The following is a 16907-nucleotide window of genomic DNA, read 5'->3' as shown; positions in this document are numbered from 1 at the left end:
GTAATATCCCCTTTATCATTTTTATTTCGTCTATTTGATTCTTCTCTCTTTTCTTCTTTATTAGTCTTGCTAGCGGTCTATCAATTTTGTTGATCTTTTCAAAAAACCAGCTTCTGGATTCATTGATTTTTTTTGAAGTTTTTTTTGTGTCTCTATCTCCTTCAGTTCTGCTCTGATCTTAGTTATTTCTTCCCTTCTGCTAGCTTTTGAATGTGTTTGCTCTTGCCTCTGAAGCACTTTCTAACAGCTTGCACCCAGGGGGCAGGAATATAGCTGTGGCTCTGACCCTGGAGGGCAGGGTGCAGAACTGGCATGGCTCCAGGGAAGAAGGGGAGCCTCAAAGTTTCCGGCCCCAGGGAATAGGGCACAGCTACAATTTGGGACCTAGAATCAACAGGGCACAGTGGCAACTTGAGCCCTGGGAGATGAGATGTCACACACTAATTACTCTTGATGCTGGGATGGTGGCACTCAGCAATAGCCCAGGTTCTGTGCAGCCAGGTGCAGCACTGTCAAGAACCCAGAAATGGCAAGGCACAGATACGGCCCAGGGAACAGGGAACAGTACAGCCTTAGTCTACCGCCTGGGGAGGTGGAGCTCCTCAGCCGCTCAAATTCTGAGTTCCTAGTCCTGTTCTAGGGAGGAAAGGCCCTTTGGCCATTTGACCTGTAGGGCAGAGGCACAGCTCATCCAAGGCTTTGATTCCCTGGAAGTAAGATGCCATATCAGCCTGGCCCTAAAATATACAGCTACATGGGTTGGAGGAGGTGCTAGGTCCCTGAGAGGCAGGGTCCAGTGTCGGCTATGGCACTGGGTAGGACATCTGCTCTGGTGTGCTGGAGGGTTGGGGCATCCAGGAGGATAGGATGTTGCATTGGTGTGGTGTCTGGGGATAGTTTGATGCTGTGGGTCCCCAGTGAGAGAATCACTTCAGCTTAGGCCTTGAAGGGCAGGGTACACCAATGTCTGGGATGCAGGGGATGGAGCAGCTTCAGGGTAACTTGGAGCATAGCAGTAGCTAAATTCAGGGATTGGGGGCTACCAGGTAGCTGTGCTGCAGTGATGGCAAAGCCTGCAGGATGGAGGGGTGCAATGACTACCCATCCCTGGAACAGGATGCACTGGAGCAGCGGCTCTGGTTACAACACAGTAGCAGCTCAGGCAGGGGACTGGGGTAAGGCACAGTGTCGGTTTCTTCTCTGGGAGTAGCACAGAATGTATACTCTGGGGAGCTCCCTCAGCTGGGCTCAGAGCCTGTGAGGACTGCAGAAATCTCTGGTAGCAAAGACTGCAGGTATCCATAGTAGTGATGGGAGCTGGTAGTGTCCTTCTGCTTACCTTTTTCCTGCAGAGAGAAATACCTCCTGGGTACAAGCTGATCCCCAGATAGGGGCCGAGATCGTCCTTGGCAGAGGCAGTTTCCTTTCCTTCTCTATGTGGCCATCCTGGGTTTCTGTGCTCTACAGGATTTCTCCTACTCCTTTGCAGTTCTCCAGGGCTCTCCTTTATTTATTTTGGTGGAAATGTAGTTTTTTTATTTGTTTGGCTTGGTTTTTTTACGGGAGAGGAGTGCTAGGAACTTCTAGTCAGCCATCTTACTGATACCACTTAGCAATGATCCCATGTGCTATGTAGAATTATGCTGTTTAAAACGTCTCTAAATATTTGGAGATTTTCCAAAGATCTTTCTGTTACTAATTTCTAATTTAATTTAGTTTTGGTCAGAGAACACACTTTATATGGCTTGAATCTTTGTGAAACGTATCTAATGTTTTAAAAAATGACTATGTATATGTGTATCATTTAAGAAAATAATAGTATGTACTGTATATATTATTTTGTATATACAGAATATTTTCTTACCTTTTTTTATTTACAGACCATACTTTTGTATGTACAGACCATTTTCATAAAGCAACATATTGTGGACATTTTCTTATGTAAAATCTTTTCTAAAGCATGACTTTAAAAAAATAACTTTTTTGCAGAACTGATATATTTTTGTGGTTCAGAAATCAAAACAATATAAAAAGATAGACATTGAGAAATTATATATTCACCTCTATTCTCATTCATGTTAATTCTCACAGTATTAGTTTCAGGGGAATCTGTCTTGCATTTTTCTATACAAACACAAGCAAATATACATGTATACTCTTATTTTTGTACCCTTATACAAAAAGTGAACAACATGACACTTAGTCATTGAATATGGATATATATAATTATTTAATACATATCGATGAATTTTTCCAGTTTTAAGAAAAGCTGAATATCTTCTCTGTGCTGAGTACTGTGCTGGCCAATGCTATAGATTTAGTTTTGATAACAGCTATATTGGATCACAGAAACATCAGCCCACTTTATAAATGATTGGCTTTATATAAGCTACATAAGCTGATGTTTTATATATGTATTATTTCTTTTGATGTCTTCAAAGAACCTTATTTTATTCTTCTTTGTATTCTTGGTTCTGAGCATATAGTAGGTCCTTAATAAATATAGCTGTGTGAATAAATTAATTTTTTAGTTCAGTTAGTTCGTGTTGTAAATAATGAGGACTTTGGTGCTAAATATTTTCACCCTTCATGTCCGTTATATCTAACTACAGAATGTTACATGGTAAATAGGGGAAAGTTTAGCAGATGAGCACGTAGTTGCAGTGAGGAGGTTAGTCATGCTTCTTTTGAAATCTTGCGTTGTGATGTGGTAGAAAAATCAAATTCAGGGGAGTGTTATAGGCCTAGATGTAGATTCTTTCTGAGCTATTTTGTGGGGTGATGAAATGAAATGGTAACGAAATGTCAAGTGAAAGTACTCTAACTAGTGAGGATGTAGTAAGTACTGGGTTCCTTTCTCCCTTATTCTTCAGATTTGCCTCTAGGCCCAGCAGGTAATTTGAGTGTAAACTCAGGTGCCTATTCATATCCACCAAGTCCACACTATACAGCCTGGTGTCCAGGGTACACAGCAGAGATAGGAGTTTGCAGGTGAGGATGAGACTTGAATAATTCTCCCGTACCTAGTTCTCATTGGCTGAGGGACTGGGCACGGTGCTTTACCTATAATCCTCACAAACCATACTCAATAAGTATTATTATCTTTATTTTGAAAATAAGGAAACTACAAATCTGCATGTTCTGCACATGTATCTCAGAACTTAAAGTATAATAAAAATAAATTTAAAAAAGAAAATAAGGAAACAGACCTGAAAGAGTCAAAATGCTTGTCTAAGGACATGGATGAAAGACAGGATGAAAAATCGCAGTAGGTCTGTCTGGCTTCAAAGGCTTTTTTTTCCCCTCCATTATATGATGCTGCTTTTTGGGATACTAAGAAAACATCAACAGTTTTGAAGGATTTATTATAATAGAATCTGACCTATGCTTAATTTTCTAGAATTTTAATTTTTTATATATATATGAAAATTTGAGTTCATGAAGGGAGAAAATTATAATTTAGGTAACTATGATAAAATTACTTTAAAGCCTTTGAATATGGCCGGGCAAAAAGTAGTACAAATTTTTTGAAAACAAATATTGGTTAGGAATTGAATCAGGGATTTAGGCCAATATGAACTACAGGTTTTTATCTTTACATAGAAAAGGAATCTTAGAATATAGGATCAAGCTCTTTGGGATTATTTTGACATCAGTTTATTATTATGTGGACTCCTGGAAGGTAGCATCTTGTGCCTGAAAACATTGAAGTTGGGGATTTCTCTCGTGTACTGTGCTATGTTTATATTAGGTTATGCATGGCAGTTTGGCACTTTGTTTTGCAGATGTTCGTAATGTACAGTCTTAAATCTTGTTTCTATTTCTGGCATGCTTTTAAGTATGACTCATGTTTTCTTGAGGCCATTCTAAAAATACAACTAGTTTCAAGCATTAATGTAAAATATACCACAGATACCACATAGCACTGCATGATGCTTTCTTTCAGTAGTTTAATGCAATTTCCTGACAAATTAAATATAGACATGCTTTTTGGTTAAATACACTATACTAAAACATGAATAAGTGAAAGTTGGATTTTCTTTGAGAAGTAGATCCTCTGGTAACATAATATTCATTACAAAATAACTTTGAAATTTTAATAAAAGGAATAAAACATATCATTGATACCACCAAAAAGAAGTAGAACTAATGGCTGGAACAGCAAGTCCGCTAAATTTGATGTAGCCCTGAGAGGTCCATACTTGTAGGGAAAGTCTTGCACCTGAAGCTGGATACCTGTTGAAAAGCTTTTGGAGGGGCTATATAACATAATGACTGAAATACAAGTTTTGGACTTAAACAACTTAGGTATGAATCCTGGTTTATGGACTTACCAGCTATAGACAAATGATACTATATTTCCAATTTTGATTTTCTTATTGTAAAATGGGAGTAATGAGTATTTAACAAACACAGCATTTACTATTATTAGACACTGTTCTAAGTGCTTAATATAATCCTCATAACAACTTATAAGTAACTACAATTATATCTATTATACAGATGAGGAAACTGAACAGAGAGGTTAAATAACTTGATTAAGGTTACATAGCTAGTAAATAGTAGAGTTGGAATTTGAACCCAGCCAATCTGTCTTGAATCTGTGTCCTTATACAATAGGTATGCTGCTTTCTAGAATTGTTATGAGATCCTATATGAAAAATCATTTGTATGTTTACCTGGTACCTGATAGGAATGCAATAAATTATGACCATTATTAGTATTGTTATTGGGGGAGAATAAAAGCAGGGAAAATATATGTTCTTTGTGAAGGTATGCCATAGACTACAAGGCCAGCCATGGGATTCAGAAGTAGCTTATATGTATTAAGAAACTTATGTAAAATTGGAATGTGATGATGAGAGCCTTAGATATCCTGACATCTCCTACAGGCTTACTCTAAAGGTAGAACTTATTCTCTACTGATTTCCTCCCTAAAAGTTTTATCTTTCAGAAGGTAAAGGAAATAGAGAGAAACTCTTTCTCTGAGCTTAATTGTGACAAACTCATTAGTGGTGTGCAGGCAACAGAGGCCTTGAGAAAAAATAATGACTACACAGTATTTCTCAACTATGGTGCCATTGACATACTGGGCAGGATGAGACCGTCTTGGTCATTGCATTTACCATCACAAAATATCAGTGGTGTACCAAATTATTTCTCATTTCCCAAAGCTTTACAACAACCCAAAGTACTCCCAGACATTTTCCAAATGCCTCCTGGCAGGCCTAGAATGGTAGCAGTATGGTCACCAGTTGAGAACCACCGTTGAGTGGTAAGAGTAAAGGAAGGACTGAGACTAGTCAGATGTGCCTTAAGGCAGTGTTTCTCAGTACATGTGCATCATGCTGAAGTGGAAGACACTCCCATGAGCATAAACAGGATTATGCATAATTCCCAGGGCTCTAGCTTTAAATAACTCCATGCTTTTCTCTTCTACTTAAGAAAGTACACTGGTGTACAAATGGCTCTGTTATGGCTATAACCTCAATTCTGCTCCAGTTTGCTTCAAAAAATGAAAAGTTATTCCTAAACATCAGCACTTTATTATACAGACAATTTATGAGGGGCAGGCCTCACATTTGATTAGGAACTGCTACCTTAGATTTTAAAAAAATCTTGAAAATGAATATGGTTCCAAGGTCAAAACATTCAAAACGAACTGGAAGTATAGAACTAAATTGAGACTCCATAATTATAAATAGTTACCAATAGTTATAAATAATAAAAGGTGGGAGGAAGTTAAAGAAACCAACTTGGCTTTAACTTCTAGAACTTTACAAATTTTGGATTTTAAATTATCAAGTCCAGATAATGGAAGGTCAGGCACATTGCCAAAGTTGAATACAAAGTGACACAAAACTGTGAGAGTACTATAGAGCATGCCTGTGGCCAAATTAAGCTGAGATTTATGAAAATGTAAAGAAAAAACCCAAAGTGTTTAAGTTTTTAATTATATGTTTGATATCGGAGTAGGAAGAGGTAATAGATTTGCAGCATAGGGAACATTGTGTAGTTTTACTAATAAAGAAGTTAAGGCGTCTTAACTCTTATTTTGTTTCATCCTTAAACAGCAAGGAGGCTGACTTGTCTTGAAGCAAGAAAGAGTAGACAGTATATTATAAAGACTGATTTAAGCTTCAAGTAGAAAAGAAAATAGGTAAAAGGGCATGTGATAGTTATAAATAAGATTAACTCTCTAGACTCAGGCCAGTTGCATGCTAGCATCATGAAACTACCTAATAGATTGCTAAAAAGTATAGGTCTTAGAGCAGTATTTTTCAATCTATTTTTCTTTATTACTCTCCTGTGGATATTTTCTCCCTGTAATTATTCCTTCCCAACCCCAAGAAATTTGAATACCATAGATATGTTATATGTCTGCTTATGTACTGTGTCCTTTTAGAGATGGAGTCTCACTTTGTCTCCCAGGCTGGAGTGCAGTGGCGTGATCTTAGCTCACTGTAACCTCCGCCTCCCTGGTTCAAGTGATTCTTCAGCCTCAGCCTCCTGAGTAGCTGGGACTATAGGCTTCGCCATGTTGGCCAGGCTGGTCTTGAACTCCTGACCTCAGGTGATCCACCTGCCTTGGCCTCCCAAAGTGCTGGGATTACAGGCGTGAGCCACTATGCCTGGCCGAGGACCACAAACTATTGTAACACCTAAACATTTTTTTCAAGTCCCCCTTCCAGGAACCAACTTTTATCCCGCTAGGGATGCATGTCTTAGGGATTTTATCCCGCTAGGGATGCATGTCTTAGAGGATTTGTAAAAACAAGAGAGAAACCAAACAGTTCTACCTGAGTAATGAGTCTCAGACATATGGGCATTTGTTTTGGGGAGATTATAATATGCTTTAGTGTGACTCCAGTGACATGATAAACCAAACAATTTGCCCAAAACCTTGTCCTTGATCTTCCTACCAGAATAATGAAAATCAGAAAATTATCTTTTCCAATGATTAAATATTTGCTTTCTTTGGGGCAGGGGAGTACAGGAGAGACTACCCTAACAATATTGTGCTGTCAGAGGAGGAGAAGCACTAGAAGCACTAGATATTTAGTCCTAGGCTTTGTTAGTTGGATCTTTGAACTAATCCGTGACCTCAGTGGGGTGATTAAACAAAGTTTAGCATGTATGGAATATTTACTACATACAAGAGACGTTATGTAATATAGATATCTGTGTCTGTCTGTATAAAATACAACATAATAAAACAAACACTGTAACCCACATCTAATGTAAGAACTAGAATATTACCAATATCCTTGAAGCTATACATAAGAATCTCTTTGATTCCATGGCCACTCCTTACCCCCAGGTATCCAGTTATCATCAACTTACCATTCCCCTGCTGTTTTGCTTTTTCAAGTACTGTTTTATCACATGTGTATCTATTTCTAAAGAATTCATTTGCTAGTTTACTGAGATTTATTAAAATGGTATTATACATGATTTATTCTTATTTTTTTTCACTCAATATTATACCTTTAAGGGTTAAGCATATCATTGGAAGTGGGGGTCTTTTATTCTGTTTTTGTTGCTGTATAATATTTCATTCTGTGTATTTATTCATTGTCCTGTCTCCAGTTTTATTTTGGACAATTCTGCTCTGAGTATTATACGTGTCTCCTGATGTACAAGGTTATGAGTTTTTCTTTTATACCCAGGAATGGACTCGCTGGATGATTTGCATATGAGCAAAAACAAACTAATTGTATTAATTTAAACATTTTAGAAAATGCTGAGTTAGAAGATGAGCACATTGATGGGGTGATTTAATAGTAGACCTGGAAGGGCATTGCATGGGGTGGTCTTCTGTTCACAAAAGAATTTGGTATAGAAGAATAGACTTAAATAGTTAATTCTAAAGAAGTAGTTTTAAGTCTACATTAAATTTTCTAACCATGATCTTACAACCTATTACCAACTTAAGCTGTAGTATACTTTTCTCAGATTTTTTAAGACTATGATAATCATTAACTACCTGGGATGATTTGATCATATCTCTCTTTTAGAACAAAAAGATTGGACTATAAAATTGTGATTAATCAAATCAGTTCCTCAAATCATCCTTGAAAATCACTTTTATTTCTTTAGGAACAGTTATAGGTTATTATTCAAATGTTATGGAAAGCTTTCAAGTAAGGAATATGTAATTCTTTGTGATATTATAAACTTAATCTTGTTTTAGCATCGACAATAATGGTTTTATTGTAAAACTATGTGAAAATTCACCAGATGTCTACATGTTTGTCCAGATAAACATATGCATATGTTTATATATATTTATATACATATGTTTATAAATACATACACAGATAAACACATATTTTTTATACATTTTATATATATAAAAATATGTCCACATTACTTGGAGATTTATATTATAAGTAATACTTAAATTTGCACTTCATTTTCTCTTTTTTTTTTTATAGTTTCAGACTCTCTGGCTCAATCTGTAGTTCAGCATCTAAGATGGATAATGCAGAAGGATCTTTTGGGGCAAGATGTTTTTCTAATAGGACCTCCTGGGCCTCTTCGACGCTCTATTGCTATGCAGTACTTGGTGAGCAGTTAATTCTTGTCAATTTCTAAGGGTCTTAACTTTGTAAGCTATGAAATAAAATAAGATTAAGAATTTATAAAAAATATCAGAATTAGTCATTATTTGAAACAAATGCTGACATCAAAGGGTGATTTGTTTACAAAATGTTTGGCATAAGTTATTTGGGAGTCAAATGTATAGCTTCAGCAAATTTTCATAGCTTTAGCAAATTTTTTGCTGTAAGTAGAAAGTCCCCCCCTTCCAGTAGAAAGAGATATAAATTCAGGCAATGAGTAGCAGATAGAATCAGCAAGTCTGAAATTACAAAGCAAAACTTGGTATTATACTGCTCAGTGAACATTCCCTTATCTCAGGCTCACATTTTAAAAAGCCAAACAATTCCCTTGACTTTTGGAAGTTATGCAGTCTTTAAAGGAAGCCTAAGACTCTACTCTGTAGAGTATCTCTTCTGTGTTATATATCTCCTTGTTTTTTCTTTAAATAGATGAGGAAACAAGTTCACAGACGTTAAATAACTCACTCAAGTTTTATCCAGCTGGTAAATAATAGAGCTAGAGTTGAAATCCCATGTTTCCCCTTTCTGACATGTTGTCCTCTTAAACATTTGCAGTTCTTTGAGAACTGTTGTTAAGTGAACTGAAGCTCAAATCTCAACCCAAATAAGAAAATTTACAAGTCTTGGCCAGGCACAGTGGCTCACACCTGTAATCCCAGCACTTTGGGAGGCTGAGGTAGGTGGATCACCTGAGGTCAGGAGTTCCAGACCAGCCTGGCCAACATGGTGAAACCTCGGCTCTACTAAAAATAAAAAAATTAGCAGGGTATGGTGCTGGGCGCCTGTAGTCCCAGCTACTCGGGAGGCTGGGGCAGGAGAATTGCTTGAAGTTGAGAGGTGGAAGTTGCAGTGAGCCAAGATCGTGCCACTGCACTCCAGCCTGGGCGACAAAGTGAGACTCTGTCTCAAAAACAAACAAACAAACAAACAAAAAAAACAAAACAAAAAAAAACCAAGAAAATGTACAAATGTTTTCCACTATTTTGTCAGTATTAGTAGGCATTATCCTAATGATTAATGAAAGAATGCCACCAGATGAAGCTGTGTTCTGAAGACATTTTTTAGGATGAAGAGAAAAACCTTATTTGAAGTTTCTTTGTATTATTTGCTATGAAATGATTGATTTCAATGCTACTGAAATCTACCTTGCACACTCTTTTATTTCAGTGGTGAATCTTCTTTGGTACTTCAAAAATCATGTGGGGCAGAAATAATAAATACATGAATAAATCAGAGCCTAACTCGCACCAGCTCATTTATCTTTTATTTATTTCTAGAACTAGTTTGTGAGGTAAAACGTGCCACTGTAGAGCCATCCTCACTTTATTAATATGTAAGGTAAAAGTGTCTTATCTAAGAATGCGGAGTCAGCTACTGAGAATTACAGAGCTAGAGCCATTTTTTTTTTTTTTTTTTTTTTGTGATGGAGTCCCACTTTGTCACCCAGGCTGGAATGCAGTGGCTTGATCTTCGCTCACTGCAGCCTTTGCCTCCTGGGTTCAAGTGCTTCTCCTGCCTCAGCTTCTCATTAGCTGGGACTACTGATGCATGCCACCACACCGGGCTAATTTTTCATGTTTTTAGGAGAAATGGGTTTCACCATATTGGGCAGGCTGGTCCAACTCCTGACCTTGTGATCCGTCTGCCTCGGCCTCCCAGAGTGCTGGGATTACAGCCACTGTGCCTGGCCAAGCCTTTTTAATTTTAAGATTAAAATTTTAAGGTAGCACTTGCTACCTTGCTTATTTCAAAGACCACAATATCTCACTGAGATTTTGTTTTTGGCAAGGCTTTGAAGCTTGCTGAGAATGTGAAATGAGAGGGGCTAAGAGATTATGAGAAGCCTTGTTGGTTCAAAAATGCAACATAGGTTTGTAAGTGTGAAACCTGTATCTTTAAAAAAGAAACCAACAACACCCTCAACTTTAAATTGTGGAATGGAGCTGAGGCAACCATAGGCTGTGGATACACATAAGGAAACTTAATACTAGCTTAAGCCTCCTTGCACACTTTGCAGTGAGTACTGTTGCCCCTAAGAATAACAGCCTATGTGTAGTGATAGCCAGAGTGGATGAGATCTTTAAAGGCAGAAAATCTGGGGCAAGCATGGTAAACCATGAGAAAATAAATAGGAATAATTTCATACTTGTGTTTATTTTATACTTAACTCAATAAAAGGACTTTTGTAGTTTGTTCAAAAAAATCATACCACTGCTGCCTCCTCCATCTGCTGCTCCTGGGGCTGTTTTGTGAATGTACTCATGCCTCTTTCGTGAATCAGCACCTGAGGAGACTTTGGTGCTTGTCACAGCCAATGAAGAGCAAAGGAAGCTGAGGATAATGATCATGTAGCAGTTCAGGATGTAACTCTGTGCAATTTAACAATAAGAGGCATATATAACTTTGTCAACCAATGGAAGCTTATTATAAACGACAGGGTTTTTCACTGAGGGAGATCACATCCAGCCAGTCAATGAAGCAGACACGAAGATACTAGTGATGTGTTCCAGAAGCAAGAAGTAAATACCTGCCAACAGGGGAAATTGCTACTTTACTCCAAAATTGTGCTCTCTCAGCCAATTCATTTGTTTTTAGGGAAATATCCTTTGGTATCACCACATCTTTGCCACTAGTCTGTATTTTCTCTATTTAAAAATTTTTCCTCCTTTTAGGCTGGGTGCAGTGGCTCATGCCTATGATCCCAACACTTTGGGAGGCCGAGGTGGGCAGATCGCTTGAGGTCAGGAGTTTGAGATCAGTCTGGCCGACATGGTGAAATCCCGTCTGTACTAAAAAATACAAAAATTAGCCAGGCATGGTGGCACATGCCTGTAGTCCCAGCCACTCTGGAGGCTGAGGCACAAGAATTGCTTGAACCTGGGAATTAGAGGTTGCAGTGAGCTGAGATTGCACCACTGTACAACAAACAGCCTGGGTGACAGAGTGAGACTATCTCAAAAAAAAAAAAAAAAAAAAAAAAAAAAATTTTTTTTTTCCTCCTTTACGTACATAAAGTTATGTAACATGGGGACAAGCACATTAAAGGAGACCTAAATTACAACAATAATATGTTTTTATCAGTAGCGTATGGAGAAAAAATCCCCTTGTATGGCAGTATCCCTTTTTGCCGTTAATGGCATGTTCATTCCCATTTTTCATTACACTTAAGTAACTCAGTTTGTTCCTCATGTTTAGTAAAAACTTATTGTGTGCCTTATTTGATTGGAGAATGTCATTGTTTTTACTTCAACGTTGTAAAACCAAAGATAATGTTAAAAACTTTTTGTACATGATTATAGGGCAGAAGACTTTTAAGGATGGATAAATTATCTTGAAACAGATGAATTCTGCATAGTTTCCCCTTCAAATCTCATGATTTTTTTGATTATTTTTTTCTTCTCCTTCTACTCCTTCTCCTCCTTCCTTTTCCTCCTCCTTTTTCATCACCTCCTTCCTCTCCTTTTTTAAATCTCCTTTTACTTCTCCTACAACTGTGCGTGTGTATTTATCTTCTGTTTACCTGATTATTGTTTTGTTTTGTTTTGTTTTTTCCCTTGAGATGGAGTCTTGCTTTGTTGCCCAGGCTGGAGTGCAATGGTGAGATCTCGGCTTACTGCAACCTCAACCTCCACCTCCTGGGTTCAAGTGATTCTCCTGCCTCAGCCTCCCGAGTAGCAGGGACTATAGGCATGCACCACCATACCCGGCTAATTTTTGTATTTTTAGTAGAGACAGGGTTTTACCACATTGGCCAGGCTGGTCTCGAACTTCTGACCTCAAGTGATCCGCCCACTTCGGCCTCCCAAAGTGCTGGGATTACAGGTGTGAGCCACAGCGCCCAGCTCATTATTGGGATTTTTACCTTGTTTTCACATTTGGTAAAGTACCTAACATACTGTATACACTTGGCAAACATTGATCCATGGAATAAATTAATCTAAATCACCCCTTTATAAAAGATGAACATTACTTACAGAAATGGCTATAGTTTGTGGGCAAACCAAATAATAATACTGTCAAATTATTGCTCATTATATTTGGAAATAATTCTACAGGAAAAATTAAGGTTTGTAAAATTGGATTTTGATTATTATTGCTTAAGTAGTAGGATTGAGTGCCATAGAAGAAGAGCTCTGAGGAGATATATAGATATTTTGATTAAAGTTCAATTTATTTCTTTTTTCTCAAACTTAGATTCAAGAAGTTTCAATCCAGAATTAGGTTTAACAATGCACTTCTCATGGGCAATGGCATTGTCAGATAACTAGTTCCAAATCATATGCTGGAAATTTGATTTTATTTTTGGAATAATTTCATTCTCTTCTCTACAGGAGCTGACCAAACGGGAGGTCGAATACATTGCCCTGTCAAGGGACACCACTGAAACTGATCTCAAACAGCGACGAGAGATCCGTGCAGGCACAGCCTTTTACATCGATCAGGCAAGTTCTATCACACTCTAGCCCATGACTGTGTACTCCAGGTCTATACAAGATTGATTTTTAAAGTAGAAACAGAGTAGCTTATATAACAGTAAAAGATAGTTCTATTGTGCTCTCTCTAGACAGATTTAATTTAGATTTTTAGTTTCACTGTTCTTGGAAATGTCTTCTTGGTTTTGTACTAAATGAGAAATCCTAGATGAAATTAATGGTTCTAAAACATTAAAGATCAATATGCTGATGTCATAATTTTAAATTGTTTCCTACTACTTACCTATAGAAATTTAATTTATTAAAAAATGAATTAAGGAGATTTGATATAGGAAATTCTCTAGCATGTTTATTAAAGTATTTTCAATCTATAGGTCACTTGGGTAAAGGGGTATTAAAGGTAGTGAGAGTATACACTTCCAGAAACTATAGCTTTTTCTCTGGTGGGAGAGTATCTTAGGTACAGATTACCAACTAACATAATGTTTTATGAACATTATAATGAAACTTGTTTTACACTTCTTCAAATACATTGTTTTAAATATTGTTCTTAGGAGTATTTAATAGAAAAAGGATAGAGCCTGTAAATAAGCAATTCATAGAGAAAATATTTCAATTGTTCAATAATTTCATGAAAAGATGCTTGACTTTTTTATTTACAAAAATAAAAATTAAAAGACTGTCAGCTGCTATTTTTCTTTTACCTCTCAGATTGGCAAAGATTAAAGAATTTGCTAATATCCAGTATTAATGAGGAAGAAGAGATGAGGAAACAGCATTGCTGTTGATGACAGCAGAAATTAATGCAATTTAAAAAGAAAGTTTGGCAATATTTATCAAAAGAAAAGAAATTACACATGCATTTGGACCCAACAGTTATGTTTCTAGAAATTTTACTCAAGTGTGTTCACATAAAACATGAAAAGTTATATGTACAAGGATGTTTAATGTAACATTGTTTGAAATTGTATAAAACTGTGAATGAACAGAGTGATGTATACTTAAAGAGACTAATGAAATAATGGTAAGTAGAATACTCTTTAGTTATTAAAAAGAATGAGATGAATGTGTACGTACTGATAGGAAAGATGTGTAGGATAAATTAAGTGAAAAAAATAAATTTATAAGACAATATGTGTACTGTGATCCCATTTGTGGTAAAAAGAAGACAAGAAATGCATATATGTTTGTTTATACATTGAAAACTTCCAGAAGGATGCACAAGGAGCAGTTAACAGAGTGTACATAAAGTATGTTACAGAAGTGTGAGTTGGAGTCTGGAGTAGGATAAGGAAGAGACTTTCGTAGTTCTTTACATTTGAAGCTTTAGCATGGGCACACTGTTACGTTATAATTAAAAGACTGTAATTGTAAAAAATCACTGAGTGGAAAGTTTTTGAGGAATAGGATATTCACATGGCCTCATGTGTTACTTATTAATTACAAAAGAAAAAAATGCACTTAAAATGGAGAGATTTGGCAGACACTACCTTAAATGATGGCTTTCAAAAAAATTTAGCATCATCTAGTGGGAATGTCTGAGAAGTTCAGATTTCCCATAATTAAAAAGTAATCCTTCACAGACAAAGCACATAAACAAATTTTAAAGGAGCCCAATTTGTTTGCATAATGCCAAAGGTTCACTTCATAGATTACTTCTAATTACAAATGGGAAAAAATAATGTACCTTTACAATGATGAGATCTGGCATTGGCTCCATTAACCAACTCATACAACAGAATTATCATGATGTGAATGCTGATGTGATTCAATGAGGGTTTACCTCTACAGGGTAAGAGCACTACAACAGGTTTACTAAGAGTACTACAGCATTACCAATGTAGTACTCTTACTAAAAACGTTTAACATTAACAATCAGACTGATCTAGAATGTGTGATATTCCGTAAGACAACAACTTGGACTCCTAAAAAATTTTCAATGTCCTAAAAGTCAAAATAGGTAAGGAATGTTTCCAGATTAAAAGGTTGGGGAGGGAAGATGATTTAGTTTCTTTATTGCACTGTAGTATAGATAGCCATTTTTGTGTTTGTCTTTTAGATTCAAAGTTCTTATATTAAAATGCAAATTAAAAATTTTAAATAATTTATAGTCAAATTTTAAAACAAAGAATAGAATTATCAGATATAATTCTATAGTATAGTTTTAATAGGGAATTTTTAAAGAGCTCTTTGTGCTCATGTACATTACCTATAAATGGTAATAGGTAACAACCATTACTAATAATTTTGTATCTAACTTTCCAGTTTTGTAATGGAAAATTCTCTCTTGTAGCCAAGAGGTTCTTATATTCATCATTTTAAACATTTTTAAGACCCCTGATGTGTTTTCTCTGTGAAGAAGTCCCTTAAAAAAAAATGGAATGCTTTATGAATTTGCATGTCATCCTTGAGGAGGGGTCATGCTAAGCTTCTTTGTATCATTCCAATTTTAGTATATGTGCTGCTGAGGCAAGCACTAAGTGCCTTTTGAAATATGAATTTGAATTTATATTTCTATCTTGTTGACTTCTACTCTGAATTTAATGGTATTTATTCCAAACCTAGTGATTCACATAATATCCACATTATAAAAATATATTCTTATATTTATTTTTAGAATGAACAACCTGCATTTTTCACGTGGTAAGAAAGGTAACAGGAAAGTCCTAATTTCTTTTTCCAGTTGGTTATCTTTTAGAAAGGGTAGATATTAATTCACAGGATCATTTTCACTGAACTTCTTTGTAAGCTGTTTGGAATAGTGGATAGAGTTATTTGATTAAGGGTGTTTAATTTTTTAAATTTCATATTGGGTTAATTTTCTAAAATATATGGTCTGGTAATCCCTAAAATTTTAATACATTTAAAACTTATGTGAAGATTTAGGCTACTAAACAGTAAATCTGGAACATTGCAGTTAATACAAATAATAAAATTTAAAATTCAGGATTTTTTTTAAGCATACAGCTTTCGATTGCTTACATTTCTGCTCCCATGATAGTTACACATAAGGGTGCTGTAAACCCCACACCACCCCCAATTGACAAGGTTTTAAAAAAATTTGCCTGCTTTTCTATACTCAGAGAAGATAAGAGTGAGGGATGGGATTTGAGCTGGAGTAGTGAGGAGCTGGGTAAAGGGATTAGAAGCTGAAACAACGCCTAAGTAGAGGTGAGGAGTCAGGAATATATTTAAATAATGGTGAAAGAACTGGCTTTGTTTGGTAGAGTATGGATTTAAAAATATATTTTTAAAATGAATTTTATAACTTGCAAATAGTAAGGAAGAGAAAATGGATTTTTAAATGTGTTTATTATTTTAAGGAGAGCTTAACACTTTAGCTTTTTAGAAATTGAGTTGTTTTAGGAAACTAAATTTATCGATTATGTAAAGATTTATTTGTTGGACCATTATAGTAAATTATTTAGATGAAACTTTCTGAAGTTATACAGTCCTTTGGCCCTTCTAAAAAGAATATCTTTAGATGATATATATTTTAGTTTATAAAGTTTATAAAATATTTTAAGTGTCTTATCATGGCAGCATTTTATACTCTTATGTTTTGTTGGTGAATCCTACTCATTCTGATAAGCATCAGTTATTTACTGTGCTCTAATCCCACTGATACTTTCGGAGCCCGTGATTGAGGTGCAGGAATGTTAGTCCTTTCTTTAAATTGCTTCAGATGACTTTTTGAGGTCTTATCCGATTTTCATATTTTTATTTTATCTTATTTCCTTGCAGTTAGTATTCCTTACTGTGCTGTTCATAATCAGATCCTATCAGTTCCTTGCTGCTTAAAGCCATGCAGTAATGTCCCATTACACCCACTGTAAGATCCAAACCCTGT

The 16907-nt window shown here is 36.0% G+C and overlaps 1 protein-coding gene and 1 non-coding gene across 3 annotated transcripts in view; one reads left to right on the top strand and one right to left on the bottom strand.

Annotated features, from left to right (window-relative positions):
* The window catches only part of VWA8 (von Willebrand factor A domain containing 8), a 393780-nt gene that overhangs the window by 41692 nt on the left and 335181 nt on the right, over nt 1-16907 (top strand). For both annotated transcript variants that reach the window (XR_010123553.1, XM_054445896.2), the window contains exons 3-4: nt 8439-8569; nt 12956-13066. Coding sequence is in view for 1 of the 2 variants with exons in the window: in XM_054445896.2 (XP_054301871.2) it covers nt 8439-8569; nt 12956-13066 (242 nt within the window). In the remaining variant the exon portion in view is untranslated. The remainder of the gene's footprint in view (nt 1-8438; nt 8570-12955; nt 13067-16907) is intronic.
* LOC129012059 (U6 spliceosomal RNA) lies at nt 15428-15534 on the bottom strand. The gene has a single exon (XR_008493554.1). It is a non-coding gene; the product is annotated as a U6 spliceosomal RNA (small nuclear RNA).

Source organism: Pongo pygmaeus, chromosome 14, assembly GCF_028885625.2.
Source record: "Pongo pygmaeus isolate AG05252 chromosome 14, NHGRI_mPonPyg2-v2.0_pri, whole genome shotgun sequence".
Classification (NCBI taxonomy): domain Eukaryota; kingdom Metazoa; phylum Chordata; class Mammalia; order Primates; family Hominidae; genus Pongo; species Pongo pygmaeus.
This window is presented reverse-complemented; position numbering and strand designations above follow the sequence as displayed.